This window comes from Hyaena hyaena, unplaced genomic scaffold (assembly GCF_003009895.1).
Source record: "Hyaena hyaena isolate Hyena2069 unplaced genomic scaffold, ASM300989v1 scaffold_74, whole genome shotgun sequence".
NCBI lineage: Eukaryota > Metazoa > Chordata > Mammalia > Carnivora > Hyaenidae > Hyaena > Hyaena hyaena.
This window is the reverse complement of record NW_024080706.1, coordinates 157,178-177,509: the sequence shown is the minus strand read 5'-3', so window position 1 is coordinate 177,509 and position 20,332 is coordinate 157,178. Positions and strand designations below refer to the sequence as shown.

The following is a 20,332-nucleotide window of genomic DNA, read 5'->3' as shown; positions in this document are numbered from 1 at the left end:
TTAAAACACATAGGATCCAGTTTCTAAGTGATTTTACCAGTTTCTGTGATTACCACATAGCAGCTTTCTATTCACTGCTATATTTATCTACTTTAGCCTGTTTTCTTATGTCCAGGTCAAAGATTTTGTTTCCGATTTTGATGTGTGATTTCGTTTCTGGTTTTCTTTATGGTTATTTTACTTGCAATACTTTGTGGTTTCAGCATTTTATTATTCTTTCAACATATCTTTGAAAAAAATCCCATCAATGCGACTGCCCTTCTCCCTTCATACTTGTTAATATTTGAATTAAATTCTCCCTGTGGTAGAACATTCAGGACAAATGGCCATGCAGGTAGCTTTATAAACTGGTGGTGTTCTGGCCTTTGATTGCTCCAAACTCTCAGAGTTTAAAAACCTCTGAATAGGTTTCAAGTTTTCTTAGATTTTAGTAATCTTATATAATCATAAGAGAGCTTATTCTGTATTTTTTACTTTATTCACATTTAGTTCTTTAAGGAGCTATGCCAGTGCTCTATCACCATTATAAATTCCAGGAATGTACCGTTACCATAAGATTTGTGACCATTAGGCCGGCACTGTCTAGTACGAGAGACACTGTCACATGTGGCAGTTGAGCACTTGAAATGTGGCTAGTGCTGCCCACTGAGTTTTACATTTCACTTAATTTTGATTTGTGTAAGTTTAAGTAAGAATGCTTGTATTCAGCTCAGTTATTGGAAAACTATTAAATGTGTTTGGGACAACTTGGGTATGTGAATTAATTTTTTTCAAATGTAAATTTCATGAAGTATTTCACTGTCCCCCAGCCCCCATTCTGTGGTTTCGGTTACCTGTGGCCAACCAGGATCTGCGAGATGGTCCTCCTTCTGAATTATCAGCAGAAGGTCATAGCAGCCTAATACTGCATCATAGTGCCTGCCTCGCTCACATTGTTTCATCTCATCAGATAGGCATTTTATCATCATAGCATCACAAGAAGTGAATATGGTACAGTAAGCTATTTTAAAAGGAGAGTGACTGACCCTTCGCATTAACTTTTACTATAGTGTATTGTTATAATTATTCTATTTTATTATTGTTGTTGTTAATCTCTTACTGTACCTAATTTATAAGTCAAATGTTATCAAAGGTATTATGTACTGGGAAAAACCAGTTTGTATAGGGCTTGGTACTAACAGTGGTTTCAGGCATCCTCTGGGGGTCTTGGAACAGATTCCTCATGGAAAAGCGGGGGACTGCTATGAATACAGATCAAGTATTACTGATGGAAAATTTTCATCTGGGGGCGCCTGGGTGGCTCAGTCGGTTGAGCGTCAGACTTCGGCTCAGGTCATGATCTCGTGGTTTGTGAGTTGGAGCCCCGCGTCAGGCTCTGTGCTGAGAGCTCAGAGCTTGGAGTCTGCCTTAGATTCTGTGTCTCCCTCTCTCTCTGCCCCTCCCCTGCTCATGCTCTATCTCTCTCTGTCTCTCAAAAATGAATAAGCATTAAAATTTTTTTAAAAAATTAAAAAACATTTTTTTCCTCTGAATTGAGATAAGTTATCAATGTGAAATATGAACAGGAGTTTGAAGACTTTGTATACAAATAAAATATAAAATATCTCAATATTTTCATTTTAACTACATATAAAATGACAGTATTTTGGGAAATTGTCTTAAATAAGATATGTTATTAAAATTAACTTCACTTTCTAAAACTTTATAAAAATATGGTTGCTTGAAAATTTTAAACCACGTATGTGGCTTACATTATATTTCTACTGAGCAGCCCTGCTCTAGACTAGTAGTTCTCAAACTTGGCTAACTATCAGAAAAACTTTTATAATGTCAAACTTGTATGAGAATAAGGATTTCCAGGGCCACCTGGGTGGCTCAGTCAGTTAAGTCTCTGACTCTTCATTTTGGCTCAGGTCATAATCTCCTGGTTTGCAAATCAAGCCCCATCTCGGGCTCTGTACCAGCACAGAGCCTGCTTGGGATTCTCTCTCTCCATCTCTCTCTGCCCCTACCCCACTCACACACTCTATCTCGCAAATAAATAAGTGAACTTAAAAAAAAAAGAATAAAGATTTCCAGACGCTGTTTTGCGCCTATTAAATTAGAGGCTGTCTAGTGAGGGGTCTAGGAATTTTTACATTTATAAAGCTCTGAACTAATTCAGCTGTACCACTAGTTTTGAGAATCTTCTGGTTTAGACAACGAGTCTAGTAATGGAGTCCCTTAAAAAGCAGGACTATCTAACTACCTTTAAAATACTAGATTTTTTTAAACGATATTTATTTAAGTAATCTCTACTTAACAAGAGACTTGAACTTATGATCCCAAGATCAAGAGTCACATGCTCTTATGACTGAGCCAGTCAGGCACCCCTTGTTTCTGTTTAAACTGTAGAGTTAGAAGAGATATTCCAGCGCTCTTACTTTTAGCTTAATTCATTGAAGTATTCACCAAGCATTTGTCTTGAGTAACTTATTTAATTGTGACAATGAGGCAAAGGAGCTGTTACTAATCCTTTTTATAGTGCAGAGAACTGAAAGCCCTTGTAAATTAACACCTTGCCTGCAGACCAGTCAAACCCCAGACATCTGACCCTCCTCTGTATCACACTACTTCTCCCACAGAAACATCTAGGATGGTGAGATGTAGGAAAACTAGTCTAATGTTATTATTGATAAGCAGCTAACGTTTACTTGGTACTATATATTGTGCTAAGCATTTTACCTGGGTCATCGCATTTCTTACAATAGCCTAGTGAGTTCTTTCCTTCGTTTTGATTTTTATGATTGCCAGCTTTTAAACAGATGAAAACACAAAGGCTTTAGGTTAAGCGCCTTACTATTGTGGGCTGAATTGTGTCCCACCAAAACTTGTATGTTGAAAACAGAACCACCAACATGAGTGTGTTTGGAGATTGGGTCTTTAATGAGGAGACAGAGGTAAACGGTGGGGTCCTAACCCAATATGATGTGTGTCCTTAAAAGAGAGACACCCCAGGGAGGTGAAAAGTCCCCAAGGGGACTCAGAGAAAAGTCCCCAAGGGGACTCAGCAAGAAGGTGGCCATCTGCAAGCCAAGAGAGAGGCTCGGGAGAAACCGAACCTTGCTAACACCTTGATCTTGGACTTCTAGCCTCCCGAATTGTGAGAAAATAAATTTGTGTTGTTTAAGCCACCACCCAGTCTGTGATATTTTGTTATGGCATCCCTAACGCACTTGTCCAAGGTTCTGTAACTAGTTATTGGTGGAATTGGATTATGGACTTAGTTGGTGTAGCTCCAAAGCCCATAATCAACCACTTTGCTTTATCTGTCTTCCTTGTAGCATTGAGCAGTTCTTCCCAAGATCTGGGAGTCACTGGCATGCAGATAATGTGGAGCACAGGAATAGTTGCACTTCCTCAAAAGATAATGATTTTAAATGTTTCTTAGAGTGTAAGCTTCATGAAGGCTGGAGTTTGTCCCCCAATGTTATTTTAGTGCCTAAAGCAATGCCTGGCAATGTAGAATAGATAGATGCCTAATAAATATTTGTGGAGAGTCACCTTGGTGGCTCAGTCAGTTCAGTATCTGATTCTTGATCTCAGCTCAGGTCTTGATCTTAGGGTCATGAGTTCAAGCCTTGCATTGGGCTCTATGCTGGGTGTGAAGCCTACTTGAAAAAAAATTTGTTGAATACATGAAATAAAAAAATATAAAAGAATTTAGAATGTCAAACAGAAGGGCCCTTGACTGAGATCTAAAGAACATCCACATATCATGGACAGGTACAAGAAGAAGAGTCCATAAAGAAGACTGTGTCATTTGCCCTCTGCTTGAACTGGGAGCCATAGTAGACTTCACACACACACACACACACACACACACACACACACACACGGAAAGAGAGACAGAGACAGAGAGACACACATTGCAAGTGATTTTGAAAGGCGGAAGCAAAGAAGGAGAGAAACGCTTGGAGTCAGGGAGACCAGCAAGGACCCTGAACAGAAATACGTCTGTGGAGGTATGGACTAGGGCAGGGGTGGTGTTGGTGGTGGTGGGGACCCGGAAAGCAGAGAAGTCTATTACAAGACCCTGACAGCACTTGGCAAAAGGTGAGTGACAGAGGATTAGGGAGAAGGAAGAGTCAAAGAGGAGGCACAGGTATCCTGCCTGGAGAGGCGGAGGCCCACAGAGGCCGAGTGACAGGTTCGAAGGTACACAGTTCTCATTTCAGGAGGCTTTTGTTTCTCTCCTTATTAAGCGTCTGTTCTGTCAGGAGCTTAGAATCTTGGGCTGGGATTTGCTTTACACGTCCGGACTGATACGTTTTGAGTTGTCAGTTCAGCCAAAGGAATATCACTACTCATACTTGACAACTTCTAAAAACTGTAATTAAAGAGGGAAGTGGTGACAGCGCGTAAAACAACACGTTTCCAAAGTTGACACATCATTTTGGTCCCCGAAGCTATTTTGAATTTGAACGCTAGAAACGCATCTTTCAACTTCCATAGGGTTCCAAAGAGTCTCTTCCCAGCCCAAAAAATGAATTTAAAATGTGCGATAGAAAAATACCACAGAGAAAAATAGAGAAAGCAGCTGGCCCTCTTACCCACTTCAGAGCAGGGAAGGAATTTCAGTGGAGCATGAAAACAGCTTTCTCTCATAAAAGAAAACACAACAACAAGAAATAATCCCTGCTGTGTAGCCTTTTGCAGTTGTTTCCTGTCAATATTAGGCAGCGGGCTTAGCATCGTTTTGATACCTCTGCAACGGGCAGACAGGGAGGAAGTTGGAAACAAACCGCCCAGCCCCGCGCTCCCAGGTGGCACCTTCGCAGGCGCTGTTGTTACCAGTCATTTAATTCCCTACTGAATATTGAGTGGTGTTTTTAGTTCACAGGCCATTTGCAGTGTCTTTCTGTTTCTCCTTTTTTTTTTTTTTTTTTTTTTTTTTTTTTTTTTTTTTTTTTCCGTTAGCTTCGCCGAGAAGAAGAGGTAGCTCTTGCGAATGGGAGTTTTAACAGCGAAGTGCACGGTGGAAAACAGCACAGCAAATGGCAGTAAACTTGCTTTGGCCTAAGACATAGGCTGCTGGATGTTAACCTCAAGAGGAAGTTGTAGAAGGCATAGTGAGGACTTGCTAATAAAAGCCACTAGGCAATTAAAAAACCCTGCTAATTAGTCTGGCATTCCCCAGGGAGAGAATAAGGAAGCCGTGTGATTTTTGAAGCTTTTTATTGATTTTTTTTTTTTTGGTATTGCTGAATGAATTTAAAAAAATAAAGTTTATGATTTTATATTGACTTATATTAGTTTTATATCACTAGCTTTATGTATGTGACCTCTTTATCAAAACATAGTGGAGGGGGGTGCACCCGGGTAGCTCAATCAGTTAAGCATGGGACTCTTGATCTCAGCTCAGGTCTTGATCTCAGGTGGTGAGTTCTGAGTTCAAGCCCGCATTGGGCTCCATGCTGGGCATGAAAAAAACAAAACAGAAAAACATAAAACCCTGATGGAGGAAGAAAGTGTTGAATAAAGGGACCTCATTTGTAGCAGAGCCCCATGGAATGAAACAGCACCAGCGGCATTAACCTATTCTTTTCTCTTTGATGGAACATCTGCAAACTGTAATTAAGCAATTTTCATTTGTTTCTCTATTTCTTTTGTCATCACTAAATCACTACATTTAGGGAGCAAATTGACAAATTAGGAAACACCATTAAACGGCTGGTTCAGTGGTGGAAGGAAATCTCCCCCCTCCAAATTATGATGCATTTTGAGCTGATTAAGCCATTTTGTTTTAGATATATTAGCGTAAATCTTCAGCTGTGGTTGTTACAATTCATTTTCTATACAAGGATATTTGGTCCATAGATAATTGTTTGTTTTCTGTGTCTGCTGTAGCTCAGGTGCAATTGGGTGAGGAAAGAAAATGTATTGGAGTATTTACAACATTTTGAATTATAATCATTAAACTTATTTTTGGCAGTGTTCGTAATGCGTAATATTTTGTTGCAATAAATTTCTAGTGTGTTTTCTCAGTGAAGTAAGATATTATGAGCTTTTTAATTTGATTTGTTTACAAATAAAGGATAATTTTCTTTGATTCTCCTTATGTTTTCAGCATATATATTATATGTATATTTTGTGTGTGCAATTAAATGAGAGAGGTGACTTTTCTTGGGCAAATGTGATCTTGAAGTTTTACAAAATACAACAGAAAACTGCTAGTGGCCAAATAAACTTTTAAGATGGTCACGGTCAGTCTTTAAGTGGCTAATTAAAACAATATTAAGTGAGTGCACAGTTGTTTTGTGTGCATTTGTCATTAACCTGAGACATTATTTTTACTCATCATTGTTAAATGTATTATTATAATGGAAGAGAAAGAGTTAATTACTTAACTTCAAACCAAGTTGGTTTTAAGACTGTGTCCTTTGATTCAGCTGAATGGGCCCGTATTCAAATGTGAGTGGTTTTCAAATCTGGAATCTCTCAGCTGTAGAACAATAATATTTTCTTTGAAATGGTCAGCTAAACCCAAAGGGATACAAACAGGAAACTTTATTGTAACCAAACTCATATCTTCTTTGTATCAAAATCAAACCACAGTCCGTCTAGTTTGAGGTTGTTAAGTGTCTTTTTCCCTCTCCACTTGGATTCCCTCCAGATGAGATGGATTTACGTGACACCAGTTAGCTCAGTGTTCTTGGAGCCCATTGCTTTTTTTAGCACAGAGAAGAATCATTATACCATTTCATGCGTTTTCTGGACTTAGTCTGCCTTTTCATTAGCTATTATAGTGTATGGGTTGCTGATTAGAAAAAAGGGATTGTGACTCAAGTACCACATTCCCCCCCCCCCCCTTCTCTATAAATTATTCTTTGTGTGACTTGTAGCCAGTCATCTCATTTGGGGGTATAAGGCTTAGTCCCCCATTAAAGTGTCAATGCAGTTCTTGCAAATGTTGAGCTCATTTCCGTATTGATTGTATTCCTGCTATGTGTTAGGCATTGAGCTAAAACCTGGGAATATAAGATGAATGAGACACAGTTCCTACTCTGATATGTCATTCTTACTTATTTCTGTGTGCCCCTGTGCTCCACATGCTGTAGATGTGTAAAGGCACACTCACAGTCACACAGATGGCATGGTTAGGGGCTGACTGGTAAGGGAATACTAACTGTTCTGTACATAGTGCTGATAAAACAATATCCAGAATATTGTGCTTTGTCTGGGGGACTCAGCTTTAGATTGAGTAAACAGTATATGAGTTTCAGTAAGAGCAATCAGAATGATTAGAACAGTGGATTCTTCAGACTTTTTCTCTATTTTTTACTTCAAGCTTTTTTTTTTAATTCTTTTTTTTTTTTTATGAAGGACACCTGGATTTACCCTGAAAAATGAGGGAATGTGAGAGACATGTATAATTGAAATGTATTATTGTGTTGCCCTAATGCTATATGCCGATGAACAGGTCTTGGATTATCACAGATATTTGCAGAAGATATTATTCTACTTCATAAAGTTCAAAAGCTCCTAGAAAGCATTTATTTGTAAAGGAGATGGTAACAAATTACTTTCTCTAATTTTCTCCAACCTGTGTGAATAAAAGAGGGTATTTTTAAGTTGATGCATCTTTGTGCATGTAGGCAGAAGGGCATGGTCTCAGGGTGAAGGAAAATTTTTTAGGTTAATGGGATTTTGTTTTATGAAGAGTGGGTATACTGTCCTTGTATTTCCCATTTTGTTGCGAGCAGGGCCAGTGTAATGGAAAGGATTCTTTTCGAGCTTAGGATTCAGAAGACCCAGTCTAGACATTTATTAATTCTTTGGCACTGCAGGCCTACCACTTAATCTCTCTCTGTCTGTAAATCAGGGGTAATTCTGCCTTCTCAGTGTGTCTCATATGGTTATGATGTGAATCTGCTGAAATACACATGAAGGTACTTGGTAGGTTTTAAAGATGTATTCCAGTGTAGCTTATTTATGGGCACTATTTGGGATTTCAAAGAGAAACATCAAGGTTAAATATTAAAGAAATCTTGAATCTGCAATGTAGAAAACAGAATGCTGTTTAAAGTGTTAGTGCTCCACATCCTATTCCTTGAAGGAGTCAGAACGAACTCTGTGTAGTATACATTGTGTAGTGTCTATGTACAGTGTCTATTGTGTAGTTTAAGACTAGACAAGTCAGGCGATAATCCTACACTGGCCTCTGGTGGATAGACTAAATAGTATGTTTATATATAATCCTCGGGCAAAGGTATACTTATATACTTTGACAAAGATATCAGATACTACATATTTTTTAATGTTTTTGTTTGTTTTTTGTTTTGTTTTGTTTTTTGAGAGAGACAGAGGGCAAGCAGGGGAGGGGCAGAGAGAGAGGGAGATACAGAATCAGAAGCAGGGTCCAGGCCCTGAGCTGTCAGCACAGAGTCCTAGGCAAGGCTCGAACCCACAAACCTGGAGACCATGACCTAAGCTGAAGTCGAGTGCCCGACTGACTGAGCCACCCAGGCACCCCTCCAGGAAAAACTTTTTAAGAAGGAAGGAAATCTGTAGAGGTATCCTCCCTAGATTGAAGAGATTTGGTTAGATAAAATGCTTTTCACCTACAAATAGGTTGTATTTTTTTGTTCATGGTAGGAAAGTTAGAAAATACAGAGGTATGAACACACACACACACACACACACACACAGGAAAACAGAAAACTCTTTCTATAGCAATAACAGTTTTAGCTGCTCTACTGTCAGAATAAAAATGACATTTCTCAGTCTCCCTGCAACTGGGAATGGTTGTTTGACTAAGTTTGTGCCAATAAGAAGTTAGAGGAACTGATATGTGTAATTTCTGGGTGATAGCCTTAAGAAATGTGCCCTAGACTCTTCTGATCCTTCCCCCCTGGCTGGAAATAGGCAATCTTTGGATCAATCTTTAGACACAGAGGCGGGAGCCATGTGCTGAGGAAGGCAGAGTGCCCTGCCAGCCCGGGTCCCTGCACCATTGCATGAGCAGAGCCTGCACACTGGCCTAAACTGTTACAGGAGAGAGAAATACAATTGTTATTTGAGCTGATCTAGTTTGGTGCCTCCTTGACCTAGTAGCCTAAACCATACCTTCACTAATAACAGAGGCGAACCATGTCCACACCTAGAGCAAGGGTGTAGTCGTGCACCATCCTGGGCTATGGGGAGAACGGTGGTGCCCTAGGGATGGCAGAGCAGAAAGGATGGGGCCTGGGTAGAATGACTCTGGGAAGCAGAATAACCATATTATTATGGATAATCTGTGTCTATATTAGTGCATGAGAGAAATAAACTTCCATTCTGTTGAAACCAGGGTTACTTGAGGTGTCTGTTTCATATAGGTAAAGCTATATCCAATTTGAAGCTATAATCCTGTATCTTAGAGATAAACCATGGATGTATACCTCCTTGCTATATAATATATATATATATATTAGTTATTAGTTAAGAACATGGGACTTGGAGACAATTAGGATTTGAATCTGAGCTCTGCTGCTTCCTAATGAGGTGCTCTTCTCTGAGCTTCAGTTTCACCATCTGTAAAATGGATATTATAACCTCTACCTCACAGACATGTTGTTAGGATTAAATAATCATATATGTAAAACTTGCACAAACATATTTATGTTTATTTACAAATACCTAAATAAAATTTTTAATGCTTATCTTATTATTTTATTATTTTTGAGAGAGAGAGACAGACAGATAGACAGACAGAATCTGAAGCAGGCCCCAGGCTCTGATTGTCAGCACAGAGGCTGAGGCAGGGCTCGAACTCATAAACTGTGAGCTCATGACCTGAGCTGAAGTCAGACAGCTGAGCTACCAACTGAGCTACCCAGGCTCCCCTGTGAATACCTAAATTATAGTAAGGGCTCAACCTTACTATATTATACAATATATACATATATATATTTTTCATTCATTTATATATCCAACAAATTTATTATAATTTACAAAAGTAATATCACACTATATATACTTTTTATAACTTGCTTTTTCATATAACAAACTTCCCAATTACTAAATATGATTATTTAACAGAATTTTTAAAGACTGCACAGTATTCAATTGTGTGCCACAGTTTATTTAACCATTCTCTTTTTTGTTGGACATGTAGTGATTTCCAATTTTTGGCTATTAAAACTGATGCCACATTGCACATCCTCGTTCATTCAGTAAATATGTATTAAACACCTGCTGTGTGCCAAGTACTGCTCACATAACTGACCAAAAGAGACAAAGGTCATTACTTTCGGGGAATTTGCATCCTAGAAGGGAGAGAGAGCAACGAATAGCAAACATCATGAATAAGAAAAATATCTGTGTCAGAAGGTAGTAACTGCTCTGGTAAAGAAAAAAATATACAGAGCAAGATATGGGATTATGAGTGCTGGTGGAGGGTATAGGGTTGCATTTTTGTGTAGAGCGGTCTGGTTAGGCCTCCTTGGGAAAGTAATCTGTGAATGAAGTTTGGAAGGAGGTGATGGAGTAAAGCCTATGGATTCTTGAAGGAAAGGCATTTGAGCCCAAGGGAACAACCAGTGTGGAGGCCTGGTGAGAGCAGCGCCCCTGCCTGGTTGAGGAGCAATGAAGAGGTCACTGTGGCCAGAATGGCACGAGCAAAGGTGAACGAGGGCACTGAGGTCAGAGGGTATGGAGGTGGTGGGCATGGATAGCCTTCTTCGTCCTAGTAATGCCTCGGTCATTATTTATTTTTCTGGTAGTCCCATCTTTGCACCCTTCTCGTTCATGGCCTTTGGATAAATTTTTACCCATGGAAATGCTGGTTCAAAGACATGCAGAAATTTAAGGCCTTGACTAAGTAAAAATTTTCAAGGGAATAGATTAGACATTTTTGGCTTTGTAGTGAAATCTTTGCCCACAAACTTAATTATTTCTTTTGGATAAATTCTTAGACATGGAAATGCTGGCTGAAAGATATGCAAAATGTTATGTCTTTGAGTGAGTAGATGTTTTAAGAGAATAAATTATATGTGTCTCACAGGCAGAGACCAGGTCTTAATAACTTTCTTAACTCCTTCTCCAGGCTTCTAGCTTAACACTCAGTGAACTCACTGGTTGAAGGGTTGAGTATCAATCTACATTCAGTCGTAAATGTTACATGTCCTTTGGAGTGGAGAATGAATGTTTTCCCTTTCGGGAACTGTAAGTAAGTTCCTGACAGAGAGGTCCCTGCTTTCTTTAGGCTTACAGTTTAGTGGCAAGAGATAGACCATGAACAATTAAGAAAGGTAATTTGAGATGATTTCAGATATATTTGAAGAAAACAGGAACACATTAATAGTGCTAAGGCTGGACCATGTGAGGAGGGAAGATGATCAGAGAGTTTTAGCTCCAGTGACTACGTGCATTCCTCTCATTGTCTGGGTGTGGAGGGAAGTTGAAACTCTCTGCTTGTCTTCTGTTTTGGTTTCTTCACGTTGTGGCACTGCATGGAATTGGGGTTAGTGATGGTGTTCCTAGGATCAAATGCAACATCGGAATCAAGGGGGAGCAAAATGTGGGAACTACCCCAATGTCCATTCACTGGTGAATGGACAAAACAAAATGTGATCTATCCACACAATAGATGAAAAGGAGCACAGAGCCAATACATGCTACAACATGGATGAACCTCAAAGATACGCTGAGTAGAGAAGTCAGGCACAAAGGTTACGTATTGTTTGATCACATTTATATTGTCTAAAAAAGGCAAAGCTATAGTTATAAAAAAGCAGATTAGTGGTTGCCTGACGTTGGAAGTAGGAACAGAGAAGGACTCCAGATGAGCACCAGAGTCCTTTTTGGGGTGATGGAAATGACATAAAAATTTAATTGGGGTCATGGTTGCACAACTCGGTGTTTACCAAAAATCATTGAATTCTACATTTAGAATAAGTGAATTTTGTAAATTATGCCTCAATAAAGCTATGGAGAGGTGGAGCTACTATTTCCGGGTACTTAGGTCCTTACTGTGAGTCCTTCACTGGATGACCGTATGGCCTTGTGACTCTGGGTTTGGCTCAAGAATGAGGAGCATCCCATTTGTCTGTATTTCCTATTAAGAAAATGAGTTGTTTGTGCATAGACTTGAAAGTTCTAAGTAGGTAAACGTGTGATACAAAAAGAAAGGAACTTTCGGATGCAGCAAGATCCTGGCTTGTGTAGACAATGTCAGCAGTGACTGTTGCCCTGTTAGGGACTCTGGGAGCTACGGGAGGCTGTGCTCATACATGAGGTATCTGCTGCTAAGGCAGGCCACCTCCCTTCTGTGGCCTTGGCTAAATCAGTTGGGAAGGTGAGCTTATCTTATGGGATGATATGTGTGGCCTCTCTGGGCCAAAGTGTAATCATTTCACAGGTTGCAAGCATGCCGTATTATCTACTTCCATCTTCACAGAGCTGGTTAAGAAAAAAAGCAGTTACTTAGGGTGTACCAGATGAAATTAAAAGAATAGTCCAGGTTGCAGTGGAGAGATAAGGTGAGTATTCAGAGATATCTAGAGGGAGGAAATATAACCACTTGGAGATAGTGTCTTCATTTCTGTTTTAGAGACAAAAAAACAAAACAAAACAAAAAAAACCCTCCCTTTGTGAGCTCTATTTTCCTTTTTTTAAAAAATGTTTTAAAAATGGTTTAAAAAACAGACACAGAATCCAAAGCAGGCTCCAGGTTCTGAGCTGTCAGCACAGAGCCTAACATGGGGCTCGAACTCATGAACTGCGAGATCATGACCTGAGCCAAAGTCGAACACTTAACTGACCCAGCCACCCAGGCACCCCTCTTTTTTCCTTTCTTAAATCCTTTGCTGAGAGCCCCTTTCATTCTTACCTGGATTACTACCTGTACTTACTACTTCTAGCTCCAGTGTCTGATCTCCTCTGCTCCATTCTATCCATTTCGTCTCCTTAGAGCACAGCTCTGATTGTGACGTCCAAGGGCCTAGGTTAAACTACAGAGTGTTTGTCCGATGCCTTTCACGCGTCACTGAAGGTGCTCTCCCATCTTCCTGGAATCCTCTGTGATTCTTCCTCAAGCCCTCTGCTTTCCCACCTTGGGGGCTCTGCTCACGCAGTTTTCCCTTTCTGTGGGATAACCTCAGCAGTGGTCCCCTGTTGAAATTGCAGCCATAGTCTTTCAAAGCCCAGCTCAGATGCTCCATGCCTATGTGAGGCCTTTTGTGATTCTCCCAAACCCGGTGTAAATTTCGCCATTCTCTCACTTTCTACTCCCTTACATTGTCCGCCATAGTTCTGTTCTATTTTGGTCGCTGGCATATCTGGCTTAACTTCCTTGGAAACCCTGTAAGGGTGGGGACGGTGTCTTGCCCATCTCTGTCACCCTGCATTTAGCTGCTGCCCACAATATAACTTTCAGATCGAATGAGTTGCACGGCCCAGCTTCCACTTGGGTTTCCTTCCTGTAAATCACCTTTCAGCTACTTTACGCTCCCTTCACATATTTTTTAAAAATATTTATTCATTTTTGAGAGAGAGACAGCGCATGAGCAGGGGAGGGGCAGAGAGAGAGGGAGACGCAGAATCAGAAGCAGGCTCCAGACTCAGCTGTCAGCACAGAGCCCGATGCGGGGCTTGAACCCACAAACTGTGAGATCATGACCTGAGCCGAAGTCGGACATTCAACCAACTGAGCCACCCAGGTGCCCCTCCCTTCACATTTTTCTCTCAGGAAGTACCTGATACTGGACATTTCAAAAATTTCAACTTACTGCTGTTGTGTCCCTCGTCTTGGACTTCTGACACACGTTTTCCGGGCCAGGGTTGTACATTTGTGTCTTGGCAGCTTGAGAGCTGACTGTGAATAATGAGTCAATTATCATCCAGCCTCGGGGAAAGCACAATTATTCCTGACTGGCCCGGCTGAGGTAATCCTCTCCTCCCTGTGCCCTTTCAAATGAAGAACATAAAACAGTTGGAATTCAGAGCACTGCAAAGGGAATTTAGACAAAACATTTGTCTGCTGAATTTAGCTTCTTTGGATTTATTCTGATTTATGATTGATTGGTTTTTAAATTGCTTATTTAATCCTAACGACTATCGCTCCAGGGGAGGCCAGATACGAAGGAGCATGTGATCAAGAAGCAGTGGAGTGAAGTCGTCTGGCTGGACAAATCAAGAGCAAATATTATTGTCCAGAGAAACATTGCTCTAGGCTAGGAATATAATGTGAAAATCACCCCCTGACTTTCAAAGTACCCAGCCTTGTTATAGGCATGATTGCTTATCCCCAATTCTCTTTGCAAAAGGCTTTTTGCAACTACCCAGTTTTGCACAGAATCCCCTCCCCCCCCCCATGTATTTTTCTTTCCTTCTAGCAACATAGCCAATATCTCTTTGCGACTGAGCACATGCTCTTGATTTATATTGCCGTTGACCATGGTGCAGAAGAACAGACTCTTGAGGTTGCTGTCAGGAATCGGTCGTGAATTCTGATGCTGACTGTTGATCTGTGAAAACTCTCCCACAAGCAAGGTGATGCTGTTCTCAGCACATGGGGTCTAGTCTAGTGTGGTTTTTGTATGGACAGAATTTGAATTTTTAAAAAATTTTTTAATGTTTTATTTATTTTTGAGAGAGAGATAGAGACAGCATGAATAGGGGAGGGTCAGAGAGAGAGGGCAACACAGAGTCCGAAGACAGGCTCCAGGCTCTGAGCTGTCAGCATAGAACCCGATGCTGGGCTCAAACCCATGAACCGTGAGATCATGACCTGAGCCGAAGTTGGACACTTAACCAACTGAGCCACCCAGGTGCCCCTAGAATTTGAATTTTTAAAAAGCTTTCTTTCCCCCCCAGAATTGAGCTCTCTGAAAGCGATCCCTTTCATCGGGAAGATACATAATCAATATGTGATTTGTGTTTAACTTATCAAGGCATCTGTGGTTTCCACCTTTTTGAGGAGCGGAATCTCTTTCCTTGGCCTGAAATTAGACATGGTAGGTGTAGTTGGCGATCATGTATGGGACATCTATTAGAAGCTTGTCTGTTTGGTATCAAAAGAAAATCGAAATTCCATTGCTTCAGATAACGAAACCTTTAAAAACCTTTAGGAACTAACAAACAAACAAACATGAAAACCCTTTGTTTCATTCATATTGAAGTGTTGACTCAGAAATGCCCAAAGAAACTGTCTTTCGGATCTCAGTAACCTACTTGCACTCTGAAATAGAGATGCTAGCTTTCTAAAGTGTATTCTGTCTGACACTTATTTCAAAGCAAGAAACATTAGACATAAGATGAAAGGGGGGAAGAGGACTCTGATGGAGCACAGAAGCAGAAGATGAGATGGACGCTTGGGTGGCGCGTTTGGACTGCCACCAGCAGAACTCTAGGAGGCAGCAGCTGGCCCTCTGATCAGGCTTAGGGCCACTTTGGATTCTGGGCTGTGCCAACATCTGCCATTATGACATTATCATATTGAAAAAAAAATCCCTTTTTTCCTATCTTATTCTGCCAAGAGATTTATTATTTGCTGTTTTTTCAAAAAGTGATAAAAAGCTTTTATAAGAAGCATTCTGGGTCTTTGGAGTGAGAGAATATACATTCTTGTGAAACTACTTTCAGGGTCCCAGAAGGAGGCTTAAACTGAGGGATCTGTCACAGAGAGAACAAGTTCTTTTCTGCATCTTCTGGTCTTTTTTCTTTTTCTTTTCTTTTCCTTTAAGTTTATTTATTTAAACAGGGGGTGGGGCACAGAGAGGGAGGCAGAGAGAGAATCCCAAGCAGGCTTGGTGCTATCAGCACAGAGCCCGATGCAGGGCTCAAAACCACAAACCGTGAGATCATGACCTGAGCTGAGATTAAGAGCCGATGCTTAAACGACCGAGCCACCCAGGCGCTCCTCTCCTGGTATCTTTTACACGAAAACTTTATGTTTACAAAAGAACTAGAATGTTTTTGTTAGATCTGAGATCCCAACAATAGCTCAACATCAGCGTCAGAAGCTGGGACTCTGTTATATATTGCTCTTTATTTGGAAGGAGTTTCATTTGGTTATCTGTCAAATACCCTGAGCGTCACGTTGGAAATGGCAGAGGAGTGCACTGAGTGATTCTGAGAACAAACAGAACTTGTCCTTCCAGAGTATCTGTTCTTCTCAGACATCACTGTGTTTCTCAGGTATTAAAGCCAGTAGACTATTACAATAGTGTGCTGGGATGTAGTATTTTCTCAGTAAATACTAGATTTAGGTTCTGCTGGATTTAAAGGATAAGCAGGGGAACAGAAAACTATTCCATCTCCTATTAGAACAGGGCCCTGAGGGCACTGCCTGGGTGGCTTGGTCAGTTAAGTGTCCGACTTCAGCTCAGGTCATAATCTCACAGTCCGTGGGTTTGAGTCCCATGTCAGGCTCTGTGCTGACAGCTCAGAGCCTAGAGCCTGCTTCAGATTTTGTGTCTCCCACTTTCTCTGCCCCTCCCTCTTTTGTACTCTGTTTTTCTCTTAAAAATAAGTAGACATAAAAAAAAACAGTGCATGGAGGAATGACAGGTAGCCACGGGAAGTCTTCTTGTCTCTAACTCTGAGGAAATTTGAGAAACCCTTCCATGCCTCCGGTAAATTCTCCTGTCTTCATTGCTTATCTTTTCCCCAGAACTGATTTAGGACAGCTCTGACTGTAAAAGGGGAAGAAGTCAGGGAGATAAGTCCTAAAACCACAACTTCCTCACTTATCTGATCTTTTCTAGCGCTGGTTGGTTATTCCAGCAGTATTCTTGGCAAGGCTCCCATTGCCTTACTTACTCAGCCCCCCACCCCCTGGCCCTCACCGCTCCATGCCAACTGCCAAGGCTTGTGCTTTCCATCAGAGTTTCTGCTCTCCCGGTGGAAGCTATTTAGGAGTCATGCATGTTGGTATGGGAGTCAGGAGAGAGAACTGGCCTGAGCTTGTGTTCTTTATTAATACAACCCTTTTAAGGAAAAAGTGATGCATTCAGTATTTGCATTCTCCCTCTCTTGTTTATTGAGTATTAATAACGTATTACAGATTAGGTTACCTTACCTCTGCACCCTAACACTATTCCAGCATTAATGTCCTGTAGATACCCCTACAAGTCTTAATTCTGCCAATGATGGGTAGACAGAAGCAAACAAAGGACTCTGACTGAACTTGCACCAGGCTGTAAACAACAAGACTCTCACTGCTTTTGATGCCATGCAAGTAACAGCTCAAGAGAAACAAACATGGCCACTGTGCTGGGTTAGACCCTCTCATATCCCTTTGGTTAGATACCTGCCTACAAAGCACTCAGATCAAACAATTCTCGTAGCTCTACTGTGCACCCCTGGTACTTGTGCTGTTGTAAACTTTTCTTCTTTGTCTCCTTTCTGGGATTTGTTTTTTTGTTTTGTTTTGTTTTGCTTCATTCTTCTGTACTCTAAATACCCGTTCGCTTCATTTGCTTTCTCACTCTAAGGGGCATAGCAGTGTGATCGAGAGTGTGGATTCTGAGTCAAAAGGCCTGGGTTCAAATCCTCATGCTGTGACTTACCAGCTGTGTGACTTTGAACAGGTTACTTGATCTCTCTAGTAGGTCTTGGTTTCCTCATCTGTAAAATGGGAATACTAACAGTGTCTACCTCTAGGGTTTCCGTGTGTCTTACATGAGCTGTATGAGGTCCTCGTAAAAGAGGATCTGACATTTAATCCATGTTAACCCTCATCATTAGTTTTAATATTGAAAATAATTTGATGGTTTAAACCCTTATCCCAGTGTAATTTTTACCAGATATTTACCTGTAGCTATGATATAGCCTACATCTTCAGAAGCCTCTTGGTTGTTTCCCTCACTATTTCTACTGATACCTCTAGTGAGCACGATTACAGCTTAACTCATTACCACGCATCTGAATTTATTTCCCACATTTCTGTTAATGGCATCATGTTATCATAATCTTCTCAATCTCTTAATTTAGGATTAATCTTAGACCCTTTCCTTATCCTAAGAAGATGATCATGAATGTGAACAGATTTAGTGCAAAGGTATTATACTTATAAATAGTCAAGAATAGTCAAACATTGCTCTTTAGAATTTACATATGTGGATACACAGATAAAATATGAGAAACATAGCCATTGGAAAAGAAAATTTGTTACAGCTTTTCTGTTTTGTAGGATTAGGATTGATTTTCTAATTCTAATTTTTTTCTCTTGCAAGTTTTCCACAATCATCCACACATTGCTACCACATAAGGAAAACCTACCCTCGATTTTAGAAAAAAAAAGAGAAATATAATATCTAAGAGTTTTGCAAGTATTGTACTTTCCTCACCTTGTAATGGTGGCTGAGAACAGTGTTAGATTTATAGTAAGCACTTAAGTATTATTGAAAAGTGAGTGAAATTGTGTTATCTTTCTATGCATATTTAGAAACAATTTTGTAAGTTCTTTTTAAAAAAGCCTACTTATTTATTTTTGAGTTGGGGTGAGGGAGAGAGAGAGGGAGAGAGACAGAATCCCAAGCAGGCTTTACACTCAGCATGGAGCCCAACGTGGGACTCGATCCCATGACCATGAGATCATGACTTAAGCTGAAATCAAGAGTCAGATGCTCAACCGAGCCACCTAGGCACCCCAGAAGTAATTTTGTAAAGTTAAGAGTGCTCAATGCCTCAAGCATTCAGCTTGTAGATTTCTTTGAAAAGCATTTTTTTGGTTGTTGTTTGGAAGAAAGATTCTCAGTAAATGTAACGTTAACTAGACTCCATGTGGTGGATGTTTTATAATATGTAACTTATCATTTCAGAGAATAATATGACCAAAAGAGGAGCATTTGGAGCTGATTCTTCAGAAAATATATTTCCTTCAGAAGAGGAACAGGTAATATCATAGCACATTTATAGAAACAGGAAAAAACCCATTTTTTATGAATTAAAAAAGAGAGAGACTGTAAGAACATACGAAACATTGGACAGTATTGGATCAGTAACTCAGACTCTTGATTCTAGGCATAGCATTGGGATACTTCATTGAAAATCATCATTATATTTCATGATTTCAGCAGTCAAAGTTTATGATGGTAACATGGTTATCCCCAAATTTTTATGTTTCCTTAAGAAACTGCCATCTAAAAATTCTTGAAATTGTTCCCGTATTTTAGCTTGTCCTCTATTTGGGAAAAAATAGTTCATTTTTATAATTCTCTGTGTATAATTCTCTGTGTAAAATGGGAGATTTTTTTACCTGCTCTGGATTCATCTCTTTTTTATTGATTTTTAATTTTTTTAATGTTTATTTATTTTTGAGAGAGAGACAGAGAGACAGAGACAGAGACAGATGGCAAGCAGGGGCAGGCAGAGAGAGAGGGAGACACAGAATCCATAGCAGGCTCCAGGCTCTGAGCTGTCAGCACAGAGCCCAAAGTGGAGCTCGAACTCACAAACCATGAGATCATGACCTGAGCCGAAGTTGATTGCTTAAATGACTGAGCCACCCAGGTGCCCCTGGGTTTATCTCTTAAAGTGAAATCTGTTATCTTGGTTTTTCCAAGATTTGGTCAATAAATGTTGTATGCTCTGTTCCTAATCTTAAAGACTTAATAGACTATATTCATGTTCTCCTTAGCTATGGTTTTTTAATTATCAAGGAATCCCAGTGGAAGCTCATGTTCTACTTTTAACATCATTTGAGTTTCTACCTTCTAGCTTATCCTGTCTACCTTGTGATATTGTGGACAAAAGTGTACATGAGATTGTGGTTTCATACAAGGGAACAAAGGTCTCTGTGTTAGGAAAGTGTTTATACATAGCGGAGGCCTACAATTCTTTAATTCCAGAATTTGCTTCCAAATGAGATGATTACGGGACCTGACCTTTTTTATTCCTGTAAAGGATTCACTTTCGACTGGCAGTCACTGGCAATTGGTATTATATTTCCTATTGAGTCTTTAACTAGCATGTGAGAGGCAAAGAATTGTTCAATGATATTGTTTCCTAATAACTTGAAAATGTTGCATTAGCATTCTCTGCCTTGTCCTTCAGAGGTTCAATGGGATGGGATGGGAGGTGGGGTAATGAGGTGGGGAGTGTTCCTATTTTACACATGAGAAAATTGAGGTTAAGTAATTTACTCTAGGTTATACTGTAGATGAGTGTAGAGGCAGAAGTAGAAGTCAGACCTCCTGAAAACTATTCCCTGACCGCTACTATGACTTGGTGGATCTGGTCCATCATGCATAGCTAATTAACACAAGTTGGAAGGGGAGTTTTATGGCCTGAAGGGCTACAATGTCAGCTCCTTTATTTTTGGCTGTTTCATTTTTCCATCAATGTGTCCTCACTGTTTTGTTTT

At 40.1% G+C, this 20,332-nt stretch overlaps 1 protein-coding gene across 6 annotated transcripts in view; it reads left to right on the top strand.

Annotated features, from left to right (window-relative positions):
* The window catches only part of LOC120232541 (intraflagellar transport associated protein), a 65,665-nt gene that overhangs the window by 22,498 nt on the left and 22,835 nt on the right, over positions 1–20,332 (top strand). For all 6 annotated transcript variants that reach the window (XM_039233328.1, XM_039233322.1, XM_039233327.1 and 3 more), the window contains one exon: positions 18,789–18,862. In XM_039233328.1, the coding sequence (XP_039089259.1) occupies positions 18,789–18,862 (74 nt within the window). The remainder of the gene's footprint in view (positions 1–18,788; positions 18,863–20,332) is intronic.